The 23,407-nt window shown below is 43.6% G+C and overlaps 1 protein-coding gene across 5 annotated transcripts in view; it reads left to right on the top strand.

Annotated features, from left to right (window-relative positions):
* PRUNE2 (prune homolog 2 with BCH domain) overlaps positions 1-16,509 on the top strand; it is a 255,324-nt gene extending 238,815 nt beyond the window's left edge. Inside the window, exons 16-20 of one of the 5 annotated variants that reach the window (XM_059141929.1) lie at positions 925-1,023; positions 4,034-4,069; positions 4,597-4,635; positions 9,730-9,777; positions 13,677-16,509. In XM_059141929.1, coding sequence (XP_058997912.1) covers positions 925-1,023; positions 4,034-4,069; positions 4,597-4,635; positions 9,730-9,777; positions 13,677-13,707 — 253 coding nt within the window. In that variant the 3' untranslated portion in view covers positions 13,708-16,509. The remainder of the gene's footprint in view (positions 1-924; positions 1,024-4,033; positions 4,070-4,596; positions 4,636-9,729; positions 9,778-13,676) is intronic. The other 4 variants (XM_059141931.1, XM_059141930.1, XM_059141932.1 and 1 more) reach the window with 4 other exon arrangements.
* Positions 16,510-23,407: the final 6,898 nt, after the last annotated feature.

Here is a 23,407-nt window from a genome sequence, read left to right on the forward strand (position 1 = left end):
GAGGGGCGCTTGGGTGGCTCAGTGGTTAATCCTCTGCCTTCGGCTCAGGTCATGATCTCAAGGTCCTGGGATCGAGTCCCTCATCGGGCTCTCTGCTCAGCGGGGAGCCTGCTTCTTCCTCTCTCTCTGCCTGCCTCTCTGCCTACCTGTGATTTCTCTCTCTGTATGTCAAATAAATAAAAATCTTTAAAAAAAAAAAAAAGAGTGTAGACTCCAGTCATACTGCCCGGGTTTGAATCCAGCCTCTGCCACTTACTGAAGGTGAGACCTTGAGCAAATATTTAACTAATTCCCTGTGTCTAGACTTTTCCTTATCTTTAAAAACAAAATAATGGGACACCTGGCTGACTCAGTAGAGTGTGTGACTCTTGATCTCAAGATTGTGAGTTCAAGTTCAGCCCTATGTGCAGCAGAGTTTACTTAAAATAAATGAAAAAGAATTTAAAAAGACCACTAGGAGCAACTTTTTAAAAGACAGAGAAGAAGGGGCACCTGGGTGGCTCAGTGCGTTAAAGCCTCTGCCTTCAGCTCCGGTCATGATCCCAGGATCCTGGGATCGAGCCCCCACATCAGGCTCTCTGCTTGGTGGGGAGCCTGCTTTGCCCCCCCCCTCCACCTGCCTCTCTGCCCACTTGTGATCTCTCTGTCGAATAAATACATTTTAAAAATCTTAAAAAAAAAAAAAAAGACAGAAAAAGTATAGCATCTCCGTCATTGGGCTATAAGAAGAAATCAGTGAGTTAATAAATATAAACCACTTAAAACAGTATCTGGTATGTTGTAGCTACTCAAATATGTAGTCTTTCTTTTTCGTAACTGCTGGGCCAAGGTGTTGCATTTTTCAGGATTTGCAAAAAGCAATAGCCTTAGGAGGGATGAAGTAGCCACTAATGGTATCTTTTTTCTTTTCTTTTCTCTTTTTAGTTCAAAATTCAGCAGTAAAATTAAATATGTCAATAGCTTATCAGAACTCAGTGAGCTGATCCCAATGGATTGTATCCATATTCCAGAGAGCATCATCAAGTAAGTCTGGATGGTTTCCAAGATTGGTAAGAAATACTGCATGTTTGGAGAGGGAGGTTGGGAAAGAACTTTTTGGAATACTAGGAAAATGACATGATCTTCTATTTAAAATAAATATTAAGTGTGTTCTAATAAATAGAGATTTTTTTTTCTCATAACCCATAGAGAACTGTTCTGTTCTTTGAGATCCTTTCACACAGTCTTCTCTTGGGGTTATTGATTTTTGCTCACTTCACCTTGAATTTGGCTACCATTTTGGGGTCGGCGTGAAGGTAACATTCATCTGTGAACCTGTCACCTGTGTCTCCCACTCTCATAGACACCGCTGGGTCTGAGCATTGCTTTGGTTTCTGTATTGCCTTAGAGAAAGGAACGTACCCACGTGACCCTGGGAAAAGGGGAGGGGGGAGGCTACCGTTTTCCTGTTTTGCCCTACATCCTTTTCCTTCACGGTTCCCTTCAGGTGAAAGGTAAGGCAGAGTGATAGGTGGCGTGGTTAGGGAGGACCCCCTTCTTCAGGACAGGGTACTGTAGCTGCAGCCTCTTGGGAATAAGCATGGAGACTGAAGGTCCCTGAATCATGCTGTGAAAATAATAAGTAACAGTGAATACCAACCACTTGGAGCTGAGACTTAAAAATAGGGATACTGACAAATGAACCCTCCTTTTGGTTCATTGTTGCAAAGAACCATTGTTTTCTGTGGATCGTGCTTTTCTTCCACTGTGTCTGATTCACTCATTTTTGTTTGTTTGTTTGTTTGTTTGTTTTGCTTAAAAATAGGAGGAATTTAACCATGAGCTCAAAGAGAACAGATAAGGATGCCACCACCCCAACCCTGGCCCCTTCTTCCTCCAGAAGATGGATAGCAAAATGGGCCTCCCGATTTGCACTTCCAAAAAAGAGTCCCTTGACTAAAAAAAAATTAGATTAAAAAAAAAAGGAAAAGAAATTGGAAGGAAAGGACTCGCCTTTAGTGGCAATGCTCTGCCGGACATAGATATGCTTGTTTATATTATGTGCTTAATCTCCACAGTAAACCCCCTTCTACACATCGAGGAAGCTAATAGTAAAGAAACGTTACTTAGGCAAAGTGTAAGTAGGAGCAAGGATGAGATGGAACTAGAACTCACCATAGGTCGGCCTGGCTCCGGAATTCCCTTCCCCTTTTCTAGTAGTTTCCTCGACCTCCCTTAATGTATCTGTCTGAAGTCAAAGCTCAGAAACAAATGCATTTGGTTTTCCTTGTGCTGATTCGAGGTGAACACAGGATAGTGATTTGGCTCACAACTGCCCATTGGCTCAGCCGAATCAAGCAGTGTTTCTATCATGGTAACCATGGCTTCGATGCTCGTCAGCTTATGGGCCTCCCATACCCAGTCTACCTCACCGCTCTGTCCTGCTGCCTCAGAAAGGTGCATCCCCATCTCCAGAGCTGCTCCTACTCTTTTAAAAAAAAGTAACTGGAGGGGCATCTGGGTGGCTCAGGAGGTTACATGTCTGGAAAAAGAGAAGGGAATGGGTGTTGGAGACTTAGCATTAGATCTGAATTTTCCTCTTGTCCCTGGAAGTCTCTAAGACTTCAGGCAACCTATTGAAACTCCATGTCTCAGTTGCAGCACCCAGAAAATGGGGAAGTAGGGAGCGATTCATAGAAAGGTCCCAAGGATTGAATGACAATGTACGTAATGCCTTCAGGAAGCCTCCTGGCCTCAGTTGGCAGTCCAGAATGTTATTTATCATACTGATGTTGCTGTAAGGGACGATCATCTGGAATCATTTAAATGAGAAGTTAAACATGTCCAGGGCACTTTTCATTCATCGCCACCCATCATTTTTCAAAGGTTCCCGTTCAGGAGAAGTTTCTTCAAGAGGAAGGGTTCTGTCTGGAAGAAATTGACAACCATGTGTGTCCTCCCCGAACCTCCATGTTTTCTCCTGTCTTGTGCAATCCGTGTTCTCGGCATGTCCGTTCTGCCACTCCTGTTCCCGGCCACCATTGTCTCATTTTCACATTATACCATTTTCAAATTGATACGAGCCATGGCCCCTTCCTGTTACTGAGTAACATTCAGGGGGTTTGGTCTTGGCCAGTCCCAAAACCAGTATTCAGCTAGGCTGGAGCCTGTCATCAAAGGGCTTAAAATGAGAGAAAAATGTGCCCAATCTGAATCCGATTTCTCATCACGGATTACAGTCAATTCTTGTTATTTGTGGCAGTGCTGTTCTAGAACCCTGAGTGGCGAATACCGAACGGTTGTTCCTAGGGGAAATCCGAGGCTAGATTTCTGCAAACATTTGGTGAATTTTCATGAGCCAGTTAATGCATAACCTTGCTCTCTCTGTGTTTCTGTCTAAAGACACCGTATCTGATATACATTGTTGACTCACTAACATTGAATTCACGACCAACGGCGCCATAACTCCTGCCTAAACAAATCCTCTGTAACGCACATACATTCTCCATAAGGCTCCTCACAGCCTTCCTGTGCTGGGGAACACAGTCAGAGCCTAAGCACTATGCTTAGAGGCTGTTCTAAGTGGCAAAATCACCAAGAAAAAGCACAAACAAGGAAAACATGGCACTAAAGAGAGGGCTGGTAGAATGCCTATTGACAGCACAAGAGCCTTGTCTTATTCGATCTCAGCTGGGAATGTGCAAAACAAGGGACTCAAATATTTTGCCATCAGCGAAAGTCAGCAAGTGACCACAAAGGTGCCACGGTGTGCATTCTGGGGTTACAGATAAACATTTCATAAGTAGGCCAATTCGCAAACACAGTATCTGCAAATAATGAGGATTGGCTGTCCATCATTCCGAATTCTAAATCATCGATTATATCCAATGTAAATAAGTCTACTCCCCAAAGGCAATTTGATTATTCCTGGGGGGCATGGAGGGGAGTTAGGCTTTTGCTCTCGTGTGTTGACTGTTCTTTAAACCATTTTCTCTGACATTTTCTCCATCTGTGTGCTCGTTCTCCTCAACGCATTCATTTTTTGTCTCGTAAGGTACGATGAAGAGAGATCTTATAAGAGAAGTGTGAGGTAAAATCTCCCGAGCTACAGTTCACGCTGGACCCTCTGTGTGTGTGCACCAGTGTCCTCCTCGTGGGTGACCTCAACATGCTACCAGAGCAAGAGGTCATTCTATCCGCCCCTTGTAGTCTACCATTCTGGGTCTTTGTCTTGTGTGTAAAGCTGTTGAGGTCAGCCTGATCTGCAAGCGAAACCCACTAAATCCGATCTGCCTTGACCTGGCCCAGGCTGCTAAAGCTCTCTCTAACTCTACCCCACAGACTGATGTGGATGTTTTTGGCTTTATCCAGCCCGCATGTTTCTCACCTCTTTGCAACTTTTAGGAAGGACTTTGCAAAGTAAACACACAGAAACACCGAAGGGGAGGACATGGCACCATGTCTAACGGGAGGAGCCCGTCTCGGTGCTCCAAAGGATGGTTTCTAAAAGCACATATGCTCCACTTATGTTTGGCTCCGCTTTGCCGGGTGACTCTCTCACGCTGTGCTTGCTTCTTTTTTGTTTCTTTTCTACACCGATAATTTTTGCTCGTGCAGACTGGATGAAGAACTGAGGGAAGCATCAGAAACAGCTAAGTAAGACTTGGTTTTCGTTCAGCAGCTGGCGTGATGTTGGCTTGCATTTCAGGAATGATTTGGGAGGACCTGCATGCCTGGTGTTTTATTCCTGCATCCTGAAAATAATGCTGCACTTGAAATCTTCCCTTTGTCCCACGATAGATACAATTTCTGGTATTCCCACCACCATCTATTTTCCCCTGGGATCTTGGTCATCTTAAGGAATGCCTTTGTTACTGTGGTTTCTTTCTTTCTTTCTTTCTTTCTTTTTTAATGTACATGCAATTTTTGGCACCACAGCCCAGGAACACATTGCCACATAACATAACATCACATGATTGTTAGATATTTTGAGGCCAACAAAAAGCTCACTAATTCATACTAATGGAGAGAAATGATGACATGTTGAAATTTGGAATATTTTTCTAGAACCAGTTTCGCCACTCTCCGAGATTATTTTAAGCACGTTATTTAGTGACTTGGAAGTATTGCTTAACAAAACAATGCTTCTGAGCTACTTGGATGAATAGGAAAAAAATCATTACTCACTATTATTAAAGTATAATTTTCAGAAAGGCAAAATCTTAACTTAAATGCAACTATGAAATGAATACATGCCAGTGATTTTATTCAACTAATTATTTAATGAAGAAACCAGTGAAGTGTTAAAACCAGCTCAAAGAACGTTTAGGAAACTAGATTTCATTGGGTGATTTATCAAGGATTGTTAGGATAAGATTATTGGTTTAGGGGTACTTGGGTGGCTTAGTGGGTTAAAGCCTCTGCCTTCAGCTCAGGTCATGATCCCAAGGCCCTGGGAGCCCCACATCGGGCTCTCTGCTCAGCAGGGAGCCTGCTCTCTCCGCACCCTCCCCCCGCCCCGCTTCCTCTCTGCCTACTTGTGATCTCTGTCTGTCAAATAAATAAATAAAATCTTTAAAAAAAAAAAAAAATGACTGGTTTAGGTACAAAATCATCAGTGTCCAGCAGGGAAATAAACTGTAAGGATTGTCTTTTCCTCACTGGACAGAAATTATTTGCATCTCTGTTGGACAAAAATTGTACAAGTTAACCTCTGCCCCCAAATAGCCCATAGACAAAAAATCAACTCAGCATTACTTTGAAAGAAAACCCAGTAATTTCCTCTTCTTATTTCCAAGTTCAAAAACTAATTTTTCTGACCCAATATGTCAAATGTAGACGAGCACTATTTGGAATGTTTACTATATTAAAGCTTCTCCATTTAAAATGTTGCTTACACTGTTAAATTCTATAGCTATTTCCCGTTTTAAAAGATATTGCAAAAAAAGAAACCCAGGCAACGTCCAAACAGCTATAAATTCTGAATAAATAAGATTTTATTTTCTGTATGAGTATAAATGCCCATTCCTCCTGAGAACAATTCATTGAGATTTTTTTTTTTCCTACAGCACATTTTCAGTGCAGGTAATCTCTAGAATTATTTGTCTGTAGAGCTGGTCTTTCAGGTTGAAATTCGAGGAAAAGGGCAACTTAGCTGACTCAAAAAAGCATGCTATTCTTCATTTCAGGGCTGTGAGTTCAAGCCCTGCATTAGGCATAGAGCTCACTTAAAAAAAAAAAAAAAAAAAGACTGAAGTTAGTTAATTAGTTAATCAATTAAAGGAAAGATTTTTGCCTTAGAAACATTGGCATTAATGTAGTTTCCTATTAAAATATTCCTACCTTTTAGTTTTCTTTCAAGATAACGGACACCGGCTTACACTTAACAATAAAAAGTATTTGAATTTCTACTCTAACGGAATCTTCTCAGTCTTTGACTCAAACCAGAAGTTGGAAAAGAAAAGAAAATTAGGAACAAAGGACCCAGATGTTGGCGTAGCAGGCCCTGTTAGCATCTATCTGCACTCAATTTGCATGGTGTCAGGAGATTCCCCAGAGACAGAAAGAGCAAGGAGTTTCTCTTTCAATTTTTTTTTTTTTAAGGATGATAACTTATTTATAAAATTAAAGGAGGTGTTTTCGAGACTAAAGATTGAGGATAGGGGCGCCTGGGTGGCTCAGTGGGTTAAAGCCTCTGCCTTCGGCTCAGGTCATGATATCAGGGTCCTGGGATCAAGCCCTGCATCAGGCTCTCTGCTCAGCAGGGAACCTGCTTCCCCTACTCTCTCCGCCTGCCTCTCTGTGTCCTTGTGACCTCTCTCTGTCAAATAAATAAATAAATACTTAAAAAAAAAAAAAAGACTGAGGAGAGGAAAAACAATAATTTTCCAGCCAAGCCCATTATAAACTCATATTGCTATGTTCTTTCCTTATTACCATAAATCTTGCCTCCTTCAATGGACTTTCCCTCCCTCCATATTTCTGCCCTTGCTGCTATCATTTTGGGTTTATTGTGTAGTTTTCTCTTCCGTCCTCCCAGAGCTTTCCGTCTCTTCTCTTCCCCACCCCCTCACGCTCCCTCCCCAGGCATCCACTTGGTGTCCGCTGGTCCTGAGATGACTTGAGCTCCTCCCCGACAGAAGCACCAAGCATGCCTAGTACATAATAGATGCTCCGTAAATTTCCGTTGCATAAATTGATGAACGTGCATAAAATTAAGTTCATCATGGCGGAGCAGTGGTTCTCAGACTTGACCGCGCAGCAGAATCACCTGAAGCACTTGCTCTGACACGGTGTCCCCGTGCTTGGCTCAGAGCTCCTGAGTTGGCAGGCCCGAGAGTCTGTAATTCGGACCCATTCCTGGGACACCAAGGCTGCCCGGCTGAGGACCACGCTCCGAGAATCTGCACCTCTTGGGAGGCTTTGCTCTTGCTAGGGGTTCCGTGGGTAAGCTGCCTGACCGAACCCCCCTCTAGCTGATCCTCCTTTTGATGGTGACATTACATGCGTGAGGACTTGAAATACATTTGCCCACTTGAAAATGGAAGGGGAAAGAACTTTCCTCTGTTGGCCCCGCAGAGGACTGCAATGCCTGGAAACCTAACCATCTCGGCCTACCAACTACAGCTCCTTAACTACCTTTCGGCCTCTGAAGTGGCTCCCACGCCCTTGGACAGACTCTGTAGGATGATTTGGGGATTCAGAAAAGATGATCACTGGGACGCCTGGGTGGCTCAGTTGGTTAAGCAGCTGCCTTCGGCTCAGGTCATGATCCCAGCGTCCTGGGATCGAGTCCCGCATCGGGCTCCTTGCTCCGTAGGGAGCCTGCTTCTCCCTCTGCCTCTGCCTTCCACTCTGTCTGCCTGTGCTCGCTCTCACTCTCTCTCTCTCTGACAAATAAATAAATAAAATCTTAAAAAAAAAAAAAGAAAAAAAAAAAAAAAAAAAAAAAAAAAAGATGATCACTGCGACCTGTGGTTAGGTTCTAGAAACCAGGTTCTTTCTATTAAGACACACCCTGTCCTTCCATGTGACCTCTACTTAAAAGCTTCAGGCTGGTTCTAACCAAAGGCAAACATCTTCCTTGTCAGGGAACAAAACCTCTCTTTCTGCTGTTTTGCTTTATTTTCAAACGTTCACCTTCTCCCCATGTACTCACACACCAACTCTTAGCTGACTTTCAGAAGGTGATTTCTTCACGCTGAGTTATGCTTTCCTTAAAACTTGACATCTGTACAGGAAGGAAAATACGTGGGGAAGACTAGTTGTGTATAGAGAGCCATGCTTATTCTGAAACTGGTAAAGAATCCATCAGCCGCCTTTGAGCGACAGTATTAAATGGATTGTAAATTGCTGTTTTCATTGGAAGGAGTATGCAAAGTTAAAAGAGGAAAAAAAAAAAACACAGAAAAGCTAGATTCAGAAGAATGCCTTTTCTTGATTCCATTTGCTAGGATTTCTAGCCTACTCACAACACTTGCCTCACTGTCCTTGTTCACTCAAGTTACCAAATAACGTCCATAAAAATACCTGACCACCAGGGAGAAGGGTTGGGGGTGGGGAGGGAGGCGGTCTGTCCTTCCCAGGGAGATGGCCTTCCACGATCTCAACTAAATGCCTGATGTGAGTAACTGACCCTCTTATGTTCAGACAGATGTATTATCTAATGAAAGAATTCACATTAGAAAAGGAACTCTTTCATTTAAAAAGAGCGTAGAGGGGCTCCTGGGTGACTCAGTCGATTGAGCATCTGACTCTTGGTTTTGGCTCAGGTCGTGATCTCAGGGTCCTGAGATCAAGCCCCAGGTCTGGCTCCGTGGTGAGCATGGATCTGCTTGAAGTTTTCTCCTCCTCCCCCAGCTTCCCCTTCTGCTCCTTCCCCTACTCTCATGCTCTCGCTTTCTCTCTTTCCCTCTCTCTATTTCTCAAATAAATAAGTAAAATGTTTTTTAAAAAGAAAAAGATCACAAAAATCTCTTTAAATAGTTTGTTTGCCAATCCAATATGACCAGAGGGGTCAAAGTAAAAGTTGAAATGTACTGATCAGAAAGTAATATAAAACACATGGTGAAATTTGCTTACAGAGGAATCCCACCAATACGGAAGATCAGAAGCCGCTAATATTACACCAAAAGCACAAACATTTTCATACATCATAAGAAAACTCATTTCATTATTTCATATAGTTACATTTTTCTTTCTGGACACATCCAGTTTAGGTTAATCTTAGGATTCCCTCCTATTACCTAAATACAGCTCGGCAGTATAGTAGTAAGTGTCCTATTATTTCTCTGTAACAGGGAAAGCTGAGACTGGCATTTTTTCTTCTAGTGTCTAGGAAAATCCTCATTCTTGTGCAAAGTGAAAATTAACTTTTCGAGTGCAAATAAAATTAGGCTGCTTGAGAGGGACTGTCCTTTGTGTATAAAGTATGTTATTTGGGTTCCAAATAAAAATTTGCAATAGCATGCTCTCTGAATAAGACAGATTGAAAAGTCTGGAAAAAGTAACAAGACCAAAAGAGACCACTGGAGCAGTTTGGAATTTCAATCTTCCTTTTATGCTTCTAAATCATGGGCTGTTACTACGTTTCAAAACCAATGGTAAAAGAATCAGGTGCAGCTTTGTTCCACATTAGCAATGAGACAACATCAAACAGTTTAATATGCTGGTGTCTGGTGTGCTTTCAAAGTGGTAACAGTGCAGAAAATGTTTACCTGCTCCCTGTTTTGTTTTTCTCCTTGCACTCAGAACTAGCTGCCTTTACAATGATCCAGAAATGTCTTCCATGGAGAAGGAGTAAGAATTCACCATCCATAACATCTGTGTGGTGACTGGTAGCCTTGTATGGCTGGGCTCTGAAAGAAAACAAAAATACACCAAGGATTGGGTAAACTCGGTTCAGATGTTCGGCTCTCAGGTTCTCTACTTCTCACATCAGAACCTTATAAGAGAAGTGTGCCAGCTTCACACCGTCTCTTTTGTGATCACTATTACATTCCTCAAAGACAGCTTAAATCTAGTTGGCATTCCATTTTCTAATCCAAAAATGAGCAGAAAAGGAGTATTAGAGCCAGATGTGAGAGCATTTGGGCAGAAGGAATGCAACCCAGCTTTCCGAATTACATCATCTATTTTAATTAGTGAAAGTTGGCCCTTCCTTTTGAACTTCCTATTTTGGTGGAGGGGGAGAAGAGGTCCTTGTTTGGAAAATTCCAGGAGACAGTGGAGTCTAGATGGAGCTTTAGGAATGAGCTAGTCCAGGGGGCCTCATCCTGGGAGAAATGGAAATCAGTGAGTGCTGACCCCTAGCCCGGGTCTGTGTGAAAAGCCTCAGGCAGGTCACCTGACTTTTAGCCTCAAGATAAGCCTAGGAGGTACATTTTACAGCTGTGGAAAGAGTGGCCTAGAGAGATGATCGGACCTGTCCCACCTGTCCCACGTTTTACAGTTGTAAAAATGTCCCAGAGCTGGGAATTGGCGTCTGCAGTTCGAGAGCCAGGGGTTTTGAAATCTGAGAGAGGTGGTCATCCTTCTGGAATGGCTGTGCAGCCTCTGATCTAACTTCGGTTAGACTGGAGAAGGACAAACTCAGTTGCCTAAGGGAACGGACTTGTCAGTTTCAGGGATTGAAGCGTGCTCCTCCCAGGGAACCTGGCCCTCCGGCCCAGGGCTGCTGATCCCATCTGAGTTGTGGAGAATTGAACGCAGTCCTACCCGGGAATTCAGGAGGGTCAAAGATGGGACTTAAACATGTCCGCTCCTGTGTTGTGTTCTCTTTGGACCTCCTTTCCCTCAAGGTCCAAAGCAAGGATGGAAAATCATAGGGCAGCCCCTCTGCAGGGGCTGCGACCACCTGACAGGGCAGTTTATGGACCAAAAGCCCAGAGAGAAGGTCCCCACAAAAGAGTAAGGGCCCCCATAAGGGGACCTTTGGAAATCTCACAGCTATTTTTCTGAAGGTTTCACCTGTCCCACCCCTTTGAGATGAAGGCAACAGTTGCTTCAAGCAAACTGCCCCACCCAAGTTCTGCAACGGGCAAACAGTCCCTTTGGCCACCTTCATTCGTCCGCAAATTTCCTCTCCCGCCGCAAAACAGCGCCCCCTAGAGCAGAGTCCTAGGCCTGCAGTCCTAGGCCCGCGCAGAGGGCTTGTCGCTCACCGGCCCAGGCTGTGGCATCTGCGGGCTTACCCACTCCGCCTGTCCTGTGTGTTCGGCTCCTTGGTTGTATGTAGGGCTCATGGGGTTGCGGGGAGGGCAAAGCACTGCCTTCTGCTGGGGTTCATGGCAGGGCTGGGCACGGGGGAGGGAGGAGATGCTGCAAAGGGTAACCTTACTTCCCACTGCTTAGAACAGACTCCACCTCGCTTCCGTTGTCTGCAGCCTGGTCTTTCCCAAGCCCTTACAGGGCACCTGATCCCAGCGCAAAGGGGAAGATCCAGGCTGGGGGGCAAGAGTGGCCAAGAAGTTCTTACGCTCACTTCTAGCCCTGGATTTCTGGCTTTCGTTAGTATAAGAATAAGGGGCTTCATTTACCTTTGGCTCCTGCGTGGAAGCATTTTACCCCTTCTATAGCGAATATACGGAACGGACGACCTGTAAAGGCTGTTTCAAGCCGCTCAGTCAAGCCAAGATTCGAATGAAATGCGGCCCTCTCTTCTCCGTTTAGAGAAAGTTGGCGAAGTTACGCCTATACCCCATCTGCCTGCAGAAAACACAAGAGTCTGTGTTGAGCATTTAACAATATTGTCAGATACGTTGTTGAGGAACCTCGTTTGACACATCTGAGGAGCCAAAACGGCCTGTACTTTCTATGTCTCCCTGGAAAGTTGCTTATAGAAGTCTCAGCCCCCTGCTCACAAGGGAGGAATATTCCTTTTGTATTGTAATTCTGATTCAAGGTAAATTTTTCCCCCAAAGACTTCTGTTTTCAAAAGTATCTCCAGGTGCTTGTCTCCTCCCCTTTCAAGTTTGGATTTTATTTGTCTGTGTCCTAAAACTTGTGTATGCTTTTAAGGTATTTTTACATAAATAAAAAGTGTATCTGATCCGGGGGATGTGGTACTGCTTGGAGAAGCTTCAATTAGGAGGATTGCTGGTACCTTCATGGGTCTCACAGGACAACTGATGTCTCAAAAATTAATCATCATGTGGTTTCCTGTATTTACTCAAAAATCGTCCATTTTTTACTATCTCTGGCTTCTTCCATAAACTGCGTAAATAGGTTTTTGTGTTTCAGTTTTTTGTTTACCAAGAGTTGAAGGGATACATTTCTAGAACCCAAGAAGGTTTACCAGAAAGTCAGCGTGGGGGCGCCTGGCTGACTCAGTTAGTGAAGCATGTGACCCTCGATTTTGAGATCGTGAGTTCAAGCCCCACAATAGATGTGGAGATTACTTAAAAATATAATCTTAAAAAAAGTGGAAAACAAGGTATTTCAGAACGGGCATCCTGGTGTAAGTGTTCTGTTTGTTCTTGGATTTTTATCAGGGCCCCTTTCCAAAATACCCTGAGCTACTACCGCTAGTATTCTGCTGCAACTGAAGTCCCTACTCCTCCTCGCAATTGAAAACACTTGAGACTGAATCCTTAGCAAGGCTTGAGAGCGGTAGGAGTACTCTCTCTTACAGATACAGACATAGACATTTAGGCAAGATAGGAAACTCGGCCAAGGCCCCACTCTAATAAGTGGGAGCATTGAGGGCATTTCAAAGGAAAGCCATTTTGCACTCCTGTAAACAAAACGGGCAGACAGCCGGGGCTACCAGTGGCTTTACTGCAAAGCTGCACAAAGGAACCCGTCAGCTGCTACAGATCCCACCAGCAAAACACAGGAGACTGTGCCGTGTGCAAACAGAAGGGCCAGGAAGTCAGGTTCCCGCGAAATCCACAGATCTTTCCCATATCACCACTTTCAAAGGGTGTTTTTCTGTGTTCATGGCTGAAATTCTTCTTTGGAGCATCCTGGCCGGAACTTGCTTCTCTGGTAGGTGCCAGGAAGTTAGGCTCACTAATAGGCAGCAGAGAGTGGCCCCAGGAGGTCTTCAAGCTATTTTCTAGATAATTGGGAACTCACAAGACTTTCTTAAAAACAACCTTATCTTCGGTTATAAGAATCCATCTCGATCAAGTAGGCTAACCCCTTTGAAACAAATTCTTTGCCTCTAGAAAGCATTGTGGTTTGATTTTTATTTGGTGTTTTTTTTTGGGGGGGGTTGTTTTTTGTTTTATTTTTTGTTGTTTTTTTGTTTGTTTCATTGTTGACCCCTTTCGTGCAATGCAGCACTTATCAGATATTTATTTCAGGCAGATGGCGGATTTGCCCCACAAGAGAACTAGGTAGATCCCTTTATTCCCCGAATGCAATAATGTTCCCTAGTCTACTTCAGAAATGAGCCCTCACACGTGTCTGTTGCCTCCCTAGATCATTTCAAGAGGCGTAAAATGCTTCCAGAAACAGCTTTGTTAAAAAAAAAATAAACAGATTCCACATTTTAGAGAAAGCCTTGACAACGGGGGTTGTGGGGGGAGGTTGTGACTTACCAGGTTCTTCTGGCATAAAAAACTTGCATGATTTATTTTCAGTAAGTCCTTTGAGGGGGAAAAAAAAAAAAAGCAAACACCTGCCACTCCAAATCATCCCTAAATGTTTTATATTGAGTTTCTCTTTGTCTTCTTCCTTTTTCCCCCCCTAAGTATTGACCTGAAGCTAAAAGGAAAGCCCTAGTTGGCCGTGCTTGGAAGAAGAGGATTCTCTCCTGCTTTACGATTCTGCAACAGCCCATCCACCCGGAGGACGTGGGGCGAATGCTGCTTCTTTCCACTTTGCACTACCTGGTGCCATTCTAAATTTCTAAGGGGAAAAAACAGTAAGGGAATTTGTTTACTCTTCACGTATTTTATGAAATTGTGTGTATTTTCCTATTTTGCCAGTTACGTGCCTCAAAGATTTCAGTTGAACTTTAGCAAGACAATAGGACCTTCCGTTCCAATATCCTGTCAACCCTTGGTGCGCTGTATCTCCTCTCTTAGACTGGTCTTGACAGATCAGATACCTTCTGTCCGCTCTTAATCATGAGCGAGTTCGTTTCCGGAGATTAGCTGGATTTCTCCTTGGTGATCATTTTAGGTTTAAAATACCTGGGGCTCGGCACTCCCCAGGCAAGTTGTCCCCCGTGGAACTCCGCTTTTAAAACCCTCGGCTCGCTGAACACAGCTGTAAACAGATTCAGGTGTGAAGTCACCGTCAGCTGAGTGTACCCCCTTGGGTCTTGCCCCGTGAATTGTCTGTAACGTCTCAAAGGGACCCAGATTTTCTAATTCACATCAGGTTTATTTTAGTTATCAAATCAGGCGTCGTGTTTTCTGTGAATTGGCCTTCTCAAAAATCATCATTTCTCCTACGAACGTTGAAGACCTCGACGCTGAGAAGCTTGAGGAGGGATGGTGGCGTTTTTTGCTCGTTCTCTGTGTTTCACTCTGTCAGCTTGGTCCAAAATGTTCCGCTGCGCATGCCGAGGACTCGAGTGTCCGGCGGTCTGCTCAGAAATTCATTGTTTCGGAACCTTCATTTATCTCAAGTTCTCTCTCACGGGCGTTACAAAAAGCAGTCTGCTTTCAGTCACTTTGATCTGATCGGAGGTTTAACATGAAATAGGAGTGTGGCCTCTCATTTGCAAAGTTCCTCTGCGGAGTCTTCACGCGCCCTTTAAAATACCAACGTGTTTTCAGACCCGCGGGCCTCTAGCAGAGGGGCTGGCAAAGGCCTGGGTAAATGGAGCACACCACCTGTTTCCACATGGCCTTCCCATTAAGAATGGCTTTCTCATTGGGGTCGAAAAACATTTTTTTAATATTTTATGGACACATGAAAATTACTCAGATTTCTGTATCCATGGAAACACGGCCACACGAATTGGTGCCCAAACTCTCTGGGGCTACTTTTCCATCTAGCAGCCGCAGAGACAGCAGACTAGGAGGCCCACAAAGCCGGAACTATTTCCTTACTAAAGTGTTAGACCAGGATTCCCGCATGGGCTGCGGGGGTGGCTACATCCAGGAGAGACGTCCAGGGCACTTGAGTCCTGGGCATCCTGCATTTTCAAATGCCTTGAGGTAGACCTCTTTGTACAGGTGATGGGATGTGGCTGACACCATTCGCTTCATGTCTGCCTCCCACCCACCTTCTAGATGTATGCACGTACACACAGGTCAGTGCTCCTTCCTCCACAAGCCATACTTAGCCGAGTTCCCCTCTGTGTCCCTTTCAGCCAAGCCTCTTGTGGAACTGTGTTCTTTTGGGTTTCCTCCCTTCTGACCTCTGTCTTGTCCAATAGAAAAGCCCTTGAACATACGCTCTGTCTGTGCCCAGCTCCACTCTTGGAAGCCCACATTATGCCTCTCCTGGAGCTCAGTGTTGACATAAGACCAGTGACCTAACATTTGCAACGTTCACCCCAAGACCGCTGTTGGCCTAGCACGGTGACTGACAATGCTCCCTTTTGCTCAGCTGTGTCCCATTTTGGAGAATGAATGAAGCAGCACCCCTAACCACAGAAAGGCATGAAGAAGGCAGGGTTGTGTTTAGTTGGTGCAATCCTGAGGACACAGAGCTCCTCACAGGGGAGTCTTGTTGTAGTCAACCAGACATGGCAGTGGTCCCACCGTTCACATTTCGCTTGAGCTTGTCTTAGCCTGTTCACGGAGAACCACTCAGGTGGTCTTCTCTTGGAAGCTTCATCTTCCTACATGGAAATCGTGAACTTCTCTTCCAGTCACTGATTTTGTTCGGGTTGTTCCGTGGGCCACACCGCCATTCCGATAGGCATCTGCCATTTTAGTCTCTTAAAAAGATGCATTAAGTGCACGTGCTAGAGAAAAGCCACTCTGTAGATTCTGTCCAAGTAAGTAGAATTCTAGAAGAATCCTGAACAATGAATCCCTAGGCAGATAGGTAGACAGAGGTAAACACTCACATCAGTAGCTAGCTAGCTCTTGCATTCTGAGCATTCTTGCTTTGGTGCTGACTTCTGGGGATGGTTTTGCACTTTTCCTATAGGTTTGTAGGTCAGGGAATCGAGGGCTTTGGGGCAAATCCCAAGGGGGCAACTGCTGTCTGCGTAAGTCCTTGATTCACAAAGAACATAAATCTACTCAGAAGCTACCATTGAGGAGAGAAAGAGGGTGTCAGGGCAATTGCCAGGGGTGGGGGAAAATCCTGAAGTTCCTCACTGAAGCCATACAATGTTTTGTGGGGTCACCTCCTGAGACAGGCTCCAACATGTGTGAGAAGTCACTACTCTTAAGCTTTCGTGTTACTAAGCTCTCATTTTCAGTATTTGGTTACAGCATCACGTTTATGCCTCCTCTAATCACAATGCCTCTGTAGTCTGCTCCCTTAGACACATTTAGATGTGCACAAACTAATATTTTCTATATTTGAAAGTTTTTCTACCATGTATCAGATTGCTCAGAATAAAGTATCTATTAGAGTCTGTTTTGGTAAATAAATAAATAATTTATCCCTAAATAGAGTGGATTCATAATATAAAGATATGTAACAACACCATATTAAAAAATTATATATATATATACATATATATATATAGCCTCTCTGTATGACTCAGAAATAAAAACTGATTCTGCAAGTCATGGGCTTTCTTTTCTCTCTGTCAGCGAGAGTCTTTCTCTAGCTTTGCTTCTGCCGAAGACCATGTGTCTGTCCGTACAGCTTGGCACTTGGTCCTTGAGGACAGTACTAATTTTGGCTTCCGTGGTTCCTTGATTTGTGTCCACTTCTCCTTTCTCTGTCCTTGGCCTTTGGGGGGCATGTATTTAAAGTCAAAGTACATTAAATGGCATTTAAGTTTTAGTTTTGGGTTCCCCCACCCTGCCAGCCACACACACACACTCTTTGACAGCCTTCAGGCAAAATCAGACTTGGGAATTAGCCCTGTGCCTTTAAAAAAAAAAAAAAATCTAATAAGCAAATGTATTCCTCTGCTTCTCCAAGAGAGTTTGGAGTAATCAAATGAGCAGCTGCTCTACAGGAAGTGAGACTTTGCATGTTCTCATGATGCAGGAATGAGTCACTATCCCGATGAGTGGATATTGTCCTCTACCCAGTGAAGGTAAGAAGGACGAGAGGAGGTAGAGCCATGACTATGGTCTCAAAATGAAGGGCATGTTGCTGGAAGGTTAACTGTTCTATTCGTCTCCCCCTTTTCCCTAACTATGGGAGTGGGAACTGGGGACCGGCTAGGAGTCCAGCACTGGGGGAGAGCATGAGTAGAAATGTGGTGAGTATGCTCGGTGACACTCTACAGCTGGTCAAAAGCAACAAACCCCACATCCATAGAGCCACACTAACAAGGTAGAGTGGAGAAAGGAAGAACAACTCAATACAACTCAAAAAACTCAATAGGGCCTTTATGTAACACCAACGCTACGTATTCTGCAAGATGCATGCCTGTGTCGGGATTTAGCATACTCATTCGAGTACAGACTGGCGCTAGGAGGAGGGATCCAGGATGAAGCTGGGAGCCTCGTTAAAAAACAAAATAAAAAAGAGTATGTTATGCGCTGAAGTGAAGAGCAAATAAAATAAAATCTTCAGCTTTCAGTCCCTGGTCACAGAAAAGCTGTGTCAAGGCATGCCGCGTCTCCTAAGGGCTGCTTCTTCCGCAGCTTCTCTTGCAGTTGCACCATCTCCCTGTGTAGGCAGCATCTGTGTGCTTGTCAAGAGCCACCCCGGGTTTCATCGCCCAGTAGGACCACAGAGAGTTTAACTGAGCTGGAACCTTTTGGTTGTACATACCACTCCTCATCCTGCTGTGGGCTTTACAGAGCAAAGAGACTTGTGCAAGGCTAATCTTTCTCTGGAGTTTCACTCACGTTCATCCGAAATAAGTCTCTTGGGCCAGCCAAATTATTTCTTCACCATATATGATCATTTTAATTTAGATGGCAGACACTCATCACTGCCAACTCCTATCTCTCTGGCCTTACCCCTTGTAAGAGTCTTCCACCCCTGATGCTTGATCATGACCTCCTCGTGAAAGTCTTCCACTTTCAATCGGTGAACTAAATTCCCATTTTTCGCCTATCTTTGTTCTCTCTTGTTGCCAAACAAATTATACTCGATTCTCCTTATTTGGGGTAGTTCTGTCCTATAAAGTCACTGAGAATGCTGAATTAGCGAATGCTGACCCACTGCTCCTCACTTACAGGGTCAGGCTCCTATGAGCTGCTGATCGTGTTGTTTCTGTGAACTGATCAACACAACCTTGTTCAGTGTGTGTTACTGCATCAATACACTTTAATGTATATTGTCGCTTCATAAACATCAAATTCACAGTCAACAGCCTGGATGTAACTCATGCCTGAATGAAGCTTATCTGGTATGTGAATTTTCTCCATACGGAGACATTCCTGTGTTTAGGAACAGTAGCGTTTCTGCTCTATGCTTGGGAACCGTTTTAAACAGTGAAATCAACAAAAATCACAAAAATGCACAAAACATGGCACTAAATTGAGCATGAAAAGTACACTTGTTTACTGTATGAACTGAAACAAGAAGCAGAAACTTGCCTTGTTTGACCTCAGCTGGGAGCATGCACATCAGGCAACCCATAGTTTTCACAATTCTGCATATGTCCACAAATAACCATGAAAGCACCATGAGTCTTGATTTTGAGGTTACGTATAAATCTGAGTGAGGAGGTAAACTTGCAGTGTGGAATCCTTGAATAATGAACATTCACTGTATGCCAAAATTCAACGACCTGAAACAACAGTTTCTGTGGATTAAAAATCCAGATACGTCTTAGCTGGTGCTCCATGCCCAAGTCCCACAAGCTGCAATCACAGTATGGACCCAAGGCTCAGGCAAGGCTCAACTGGGACCGAATCTGCTTCCAACTTCATTTACATGGTTGTGGGCAGGGTTCAGTTCCTCCAGCGCTGTTGGACTAAGGCCTTCATCCCTTGATGGCTGATAACTGGAAGCTGCCCTTAGTTCTTTGACTCCTGGACCTCTCCAATATGGCCACTTGCTTCATTGAAACCAACAAGGATCTGCCCACAAGATGGAAGTTATCATTGTTTCTAACTAATCACCAAAGTGATGTCATGTCACTTTGCTATATTCTATTGTTTAGACAAGTTACTAGATCCAGCCCACACCCAAGGGGAGAACATGACACAAGGGTATGAATACCAAGAGGAGAGATCATTGGATACCATCTTAGAAGTTGCCTATTCTATCCCTCAAGCCTTCTGCAATGCCTCTTTGATTTCCTCTGTCTCTTTTCATCTACAAGTAATTATATTTCTCAATCTTTTCCTTTTCTTCCTTTTTTCCTATCATTTTCTATCATTTTTCTCATGACTTCAAGTAACATATCTTTTCAGATCTCAGTGCTTCTATTTTCTTGTGCCATCTTCGCATGACTTCAAGTAACATATCTCTTCAGATTATTCAAATCCTGGTTTCAGTCCCAACCTCCAACCCCCTATGATCATTTTCTCACTCGGTCTCTGTGCCCATTGCAATCCCTAGAGGGGGAAAAGAAAATTTAATTCTCTCCCTTCTCTGACCTGATGAGATCATTTCCCTACCATCCCCATTGCCATTGGAATCACACATACTGGGACTTTAATCCTGGTTCTGCTTACCAGCTGTATTACTTTGGGCTAGTTATTTAACTTCGTTGAGCTCTAGTTTACTCATTTTTTAAAAAAAATGTGGATAAAACTCTCATCTTACATGGTTATATAAGAGTTAAATGGGATTTAAATGCCCAGAGAAGCCATTCGATAAATATTAGTTCTCTTCCCCTTCCTCTTTTTTCTTCATCTTTCAACATAACCAGCCTTTTCTCTGTTAACATGCCAACTTCTCCCAATCCACTGCCAACCCCCCCTCTAGATTTTGTCAACTATGTCAGCATCTTATTTCCTATCCCACCCACTTTTCTAAATAGACTAATTCTCCTTAATCCTTCCTCCTCTTCTCCCAGAGCTATTTTAGTCCATCTCTCTTATTCCTCCCCTAGCTCGTTCCCAGCTTTCATTTCCTATTTTTGCTTGGTTTACCTCTAGTTTTTACTATTTGGGAACAATCTCAAACTTGCAAGAACAGTAGAAAAAATTACTTTTCCTCAAACTCTAGAGAGAAGTTGTCTACATAACACCTTATCACCCCCAAATGTTTGGTGTGTTTCCTATGAACAAGGACATTTTCGTAACCCAACACAGCTATTCAAACCAGGAAGTTAACACTGAAACATGACTACCACTGAGTTCACACACACCATTCAAGTTTTACCTGTTGTCTCAATAAAGGTACTTTATAGCAAAAGGATCCAGTTCAGAATCACACGTGGCATTTTGTCACATCTCTCTAGTCTCCTTCAATCTGGAACCATTTTTCAGCTTCTCTCTGACTTTCACTGTAGGACCGTTGTCCTACAATGCTGCGGAAGGCAGGAGATGGAAACATTCAAATAAATGGAATTCACAGCAATGTAAACATCAAAGAGAAGACCAGGTGCAGTGCCAGTGATGTATAAACATGACCCCAAGAGCTATCAGTGACCACCATCAGAAAGATTCAGATGTGCAAAGACCATTGATTCTGTGTTGAGGTCCCAGTACCATTCTCACTAACCATGAGATCATGAATATGTCACATTAAGCATTAAGTTTCTGCCAAAATGTTATCTATGCTTATGTTTAGGTAGTGATACCAGGAGATGCAGTTTTTTTTTCCCCTTCTTCTACCAATCAGTATCTCTCGACTAAAAAAAAAAAAAAATGGTCATGAATGACTTATAATGATGGCAAAGAACCAATACAAAACTATACAAATTTGGTTTATTCTGCTGATAAGAAAATTTTTCTTAATACCTTTGACATTTAATAACCTATCCTAGGACACATTAGGCTCAAACACTATTCCTGTGCCTGTAAGTATCAAATCAAGGAAGGTTTCAGCAACAAACTCAGTCAGTTGCTATACTCTCTACCCTAACATTCTTGTCCCTGAGACTCTCTGAGAAGAGGGGCCACTGTGGGGTCCCCAGCCCTTAAAGACATGTACATACAGCTCTGGGCAGTAGACCAGAGTCATAAGCTCAACCAGCTGTATTTCTCTGAGCTCTGACCAAGCCTTAAGGTTCTGACCACAAGCCTCTCCCTCTCCCTGTTCCACTCCTTTCTCCCATGTTGGAGAGAAAAAGAACAATTGATTATGCTGAGATAGAAGACCAGTCCCTCTCAAAGAGCTTTCTGCTTCTCATTGCTCTTCTAGTTGATAGTTTGGGACAGAAAGACCTAGAGTCTGGCTTACAGACATGCGAGTTTCATGCACTCACATGTGTAAGAATAAAGAAAAGGCAGCTGAAGGATTGACGTGGCCTATTCATGTCAAAGTCAAGCTCAAGCTCATTAGAAACACAAAGGGCCAGCCTTCCAAAAATGCAGCTTTCTCTAAGGTCATGGGGAATGTCAATCTTCCCAAGTCATTCCTGAGGAGCATTGGAGTGACTGATGGGCTCTGAAGAAAAAAAAAACAGCCTTCCCCCTAGTCCTCCCCTTTAGTGTCTTTGACCGCTAGAAGACTTGAAATTAAAACTCGCTTAAGATATCAATAAGGGAAACACTAATAGAAACTCTGCTATATTTCTAATTTAAATTTTCCCCCAAATACATATTTTAAAGAATTTTAATCTAACATGTGGTTGCTATAAAGTTTTCAAAGACATACTTAAAGGAAAACCCTTTCGTACCACACATTTATTGCTAAAAATGAAGCCCAAACTGGGTGGCTTAGAATAACAACACTCATTTGTTTTGCCCACTCACCTACGGTTTGCTCAGGACTTTGTAAGGCTGACTCATCTCTGTTCTACACGGTGTCTGTCTGGGCAGCTTGGCGGGGAGCTGGAGGATCCAGGTTCAAGTCTGACTAACCTGGATGGCAAGTTGTTTGAAATGTTTGGTACATTTAAAGCTAAAGTTTTCCTGAGGATCCATATTATGGTGGTTTTAAAAGAATATGAGGATTATAAAAAAAGAAGTAGTCGCCTTGCACTTCCTAAAATAACAGTTTTTGAAAAAAAAAACACGAGACTTTCACACAAATTTAGAATGAATGTGTCAAAGACGTACTCTGACCATTAAGGAATCACGTTACGTGAGACATTAAGACTGGTGGAGCGGGGGCGCCTGGGTGGCTCAGTGGGTTAAGCCTCTGCCTTCAGCTCGGGTCATGATCTCAGGGTCCTGGGATCGAGCCCCACATCAGGGTCTCTGCTCAGCAGAGAGCCTGCTTCCTCCTCTCTCTCTGCTTGCCTCTCTGCCTACTTGTGATCTCTCTCTCTGTCAAATAAATAAATAAAATAAAAAATAAAAAAAGACTGGTGGAGCGGATGAAAAAGTGGGGTAGTACAGAGTATGTTAGGTACGATCACCTGAATTTGCTAATAGCTGTATATAATCAGTATACTATCCAACAAGGCAATAAAACGCCATGTTTGTAGTGATCATGTCTACTGGTGGAAATCAATCGTGTCTTGACTGCGCAATATGCATTTCTGGGGAAGTGATCTCTCTTCTGCAGTCTCAGCCCCTGCACGGAAGAAATTGTCCCTCCGACCCTCCTTGTCCAAGATGGGTATGCTGCCTGGCCTCGCCCAGGGGAGAATTCCATCTCCCCAGTGAGAGATTAGGGGCAGGGCCTTGTGTCCCCCAGGAGTCCAAACGACAGGGAGATTTCACAGAGACTTTAGTGAGCATCTCTGCATTCTCCGGGACACTTGGATCTGGAAGACTTTGGGTCGGAACTTGCTGGCAGACATCCTGGAAATGAAGACCGTGGAGCAATGAAGAAAAACAACAGGGGGAGGAGCATGGCAGTGGCCCCACAGCCTGATTGCAGCCCTAATCCTGGGCTCCTCGGTTCTATGCAATAGATTTCCTTTTTTCTTTTTCCTTTTTTGGTTTGTTTAAGCCAGGTAAATGGATTTCTCACAATACAAAAAGTTCTAGAGGTCTCGCGACTGCTTCTGTGCTAGCCAGCTGAACAGCAGATAGTCACTGCTCTGTCGTCAATGTTCCCTTCCATCAAAGGAATAAACGATACTTACAAAGAGTCATGAAGATTAAATACATAATAAATATAAAATATTTTTACAATGTAAAGGTAAAGGAAACATCATATACCTTAATCTTTCTAAATTAAATTCTTTCTAGCCATTTAGTAGGATGAAAAGACTCTTCATACCAGTCATTCATTACTGGGGGCTCTTTGACTCTTTAGTACTAAAAAAAAAAAAATTACCTAGGTAAGATTGGTCTTCGGTCTACCATGGCTGCTGCTGGGATGGTCACTGCCCGAGACCATGTGGTCCATTAAAGGCAGGCAG

This window comes from Mustela lutreola, chromosome 12 (genome assembly GCF_030435805.1).
Source record: "Mustela lutreola isolate mMusLut2 chromosome 12, mMusLut2.pri, whole genome shotgun sequence".
NCBI lineage: Eukaryota > Metazoa > Chordata > Mammalia > Carnivora > Mustelidae > Mustela > Mustela lutreola.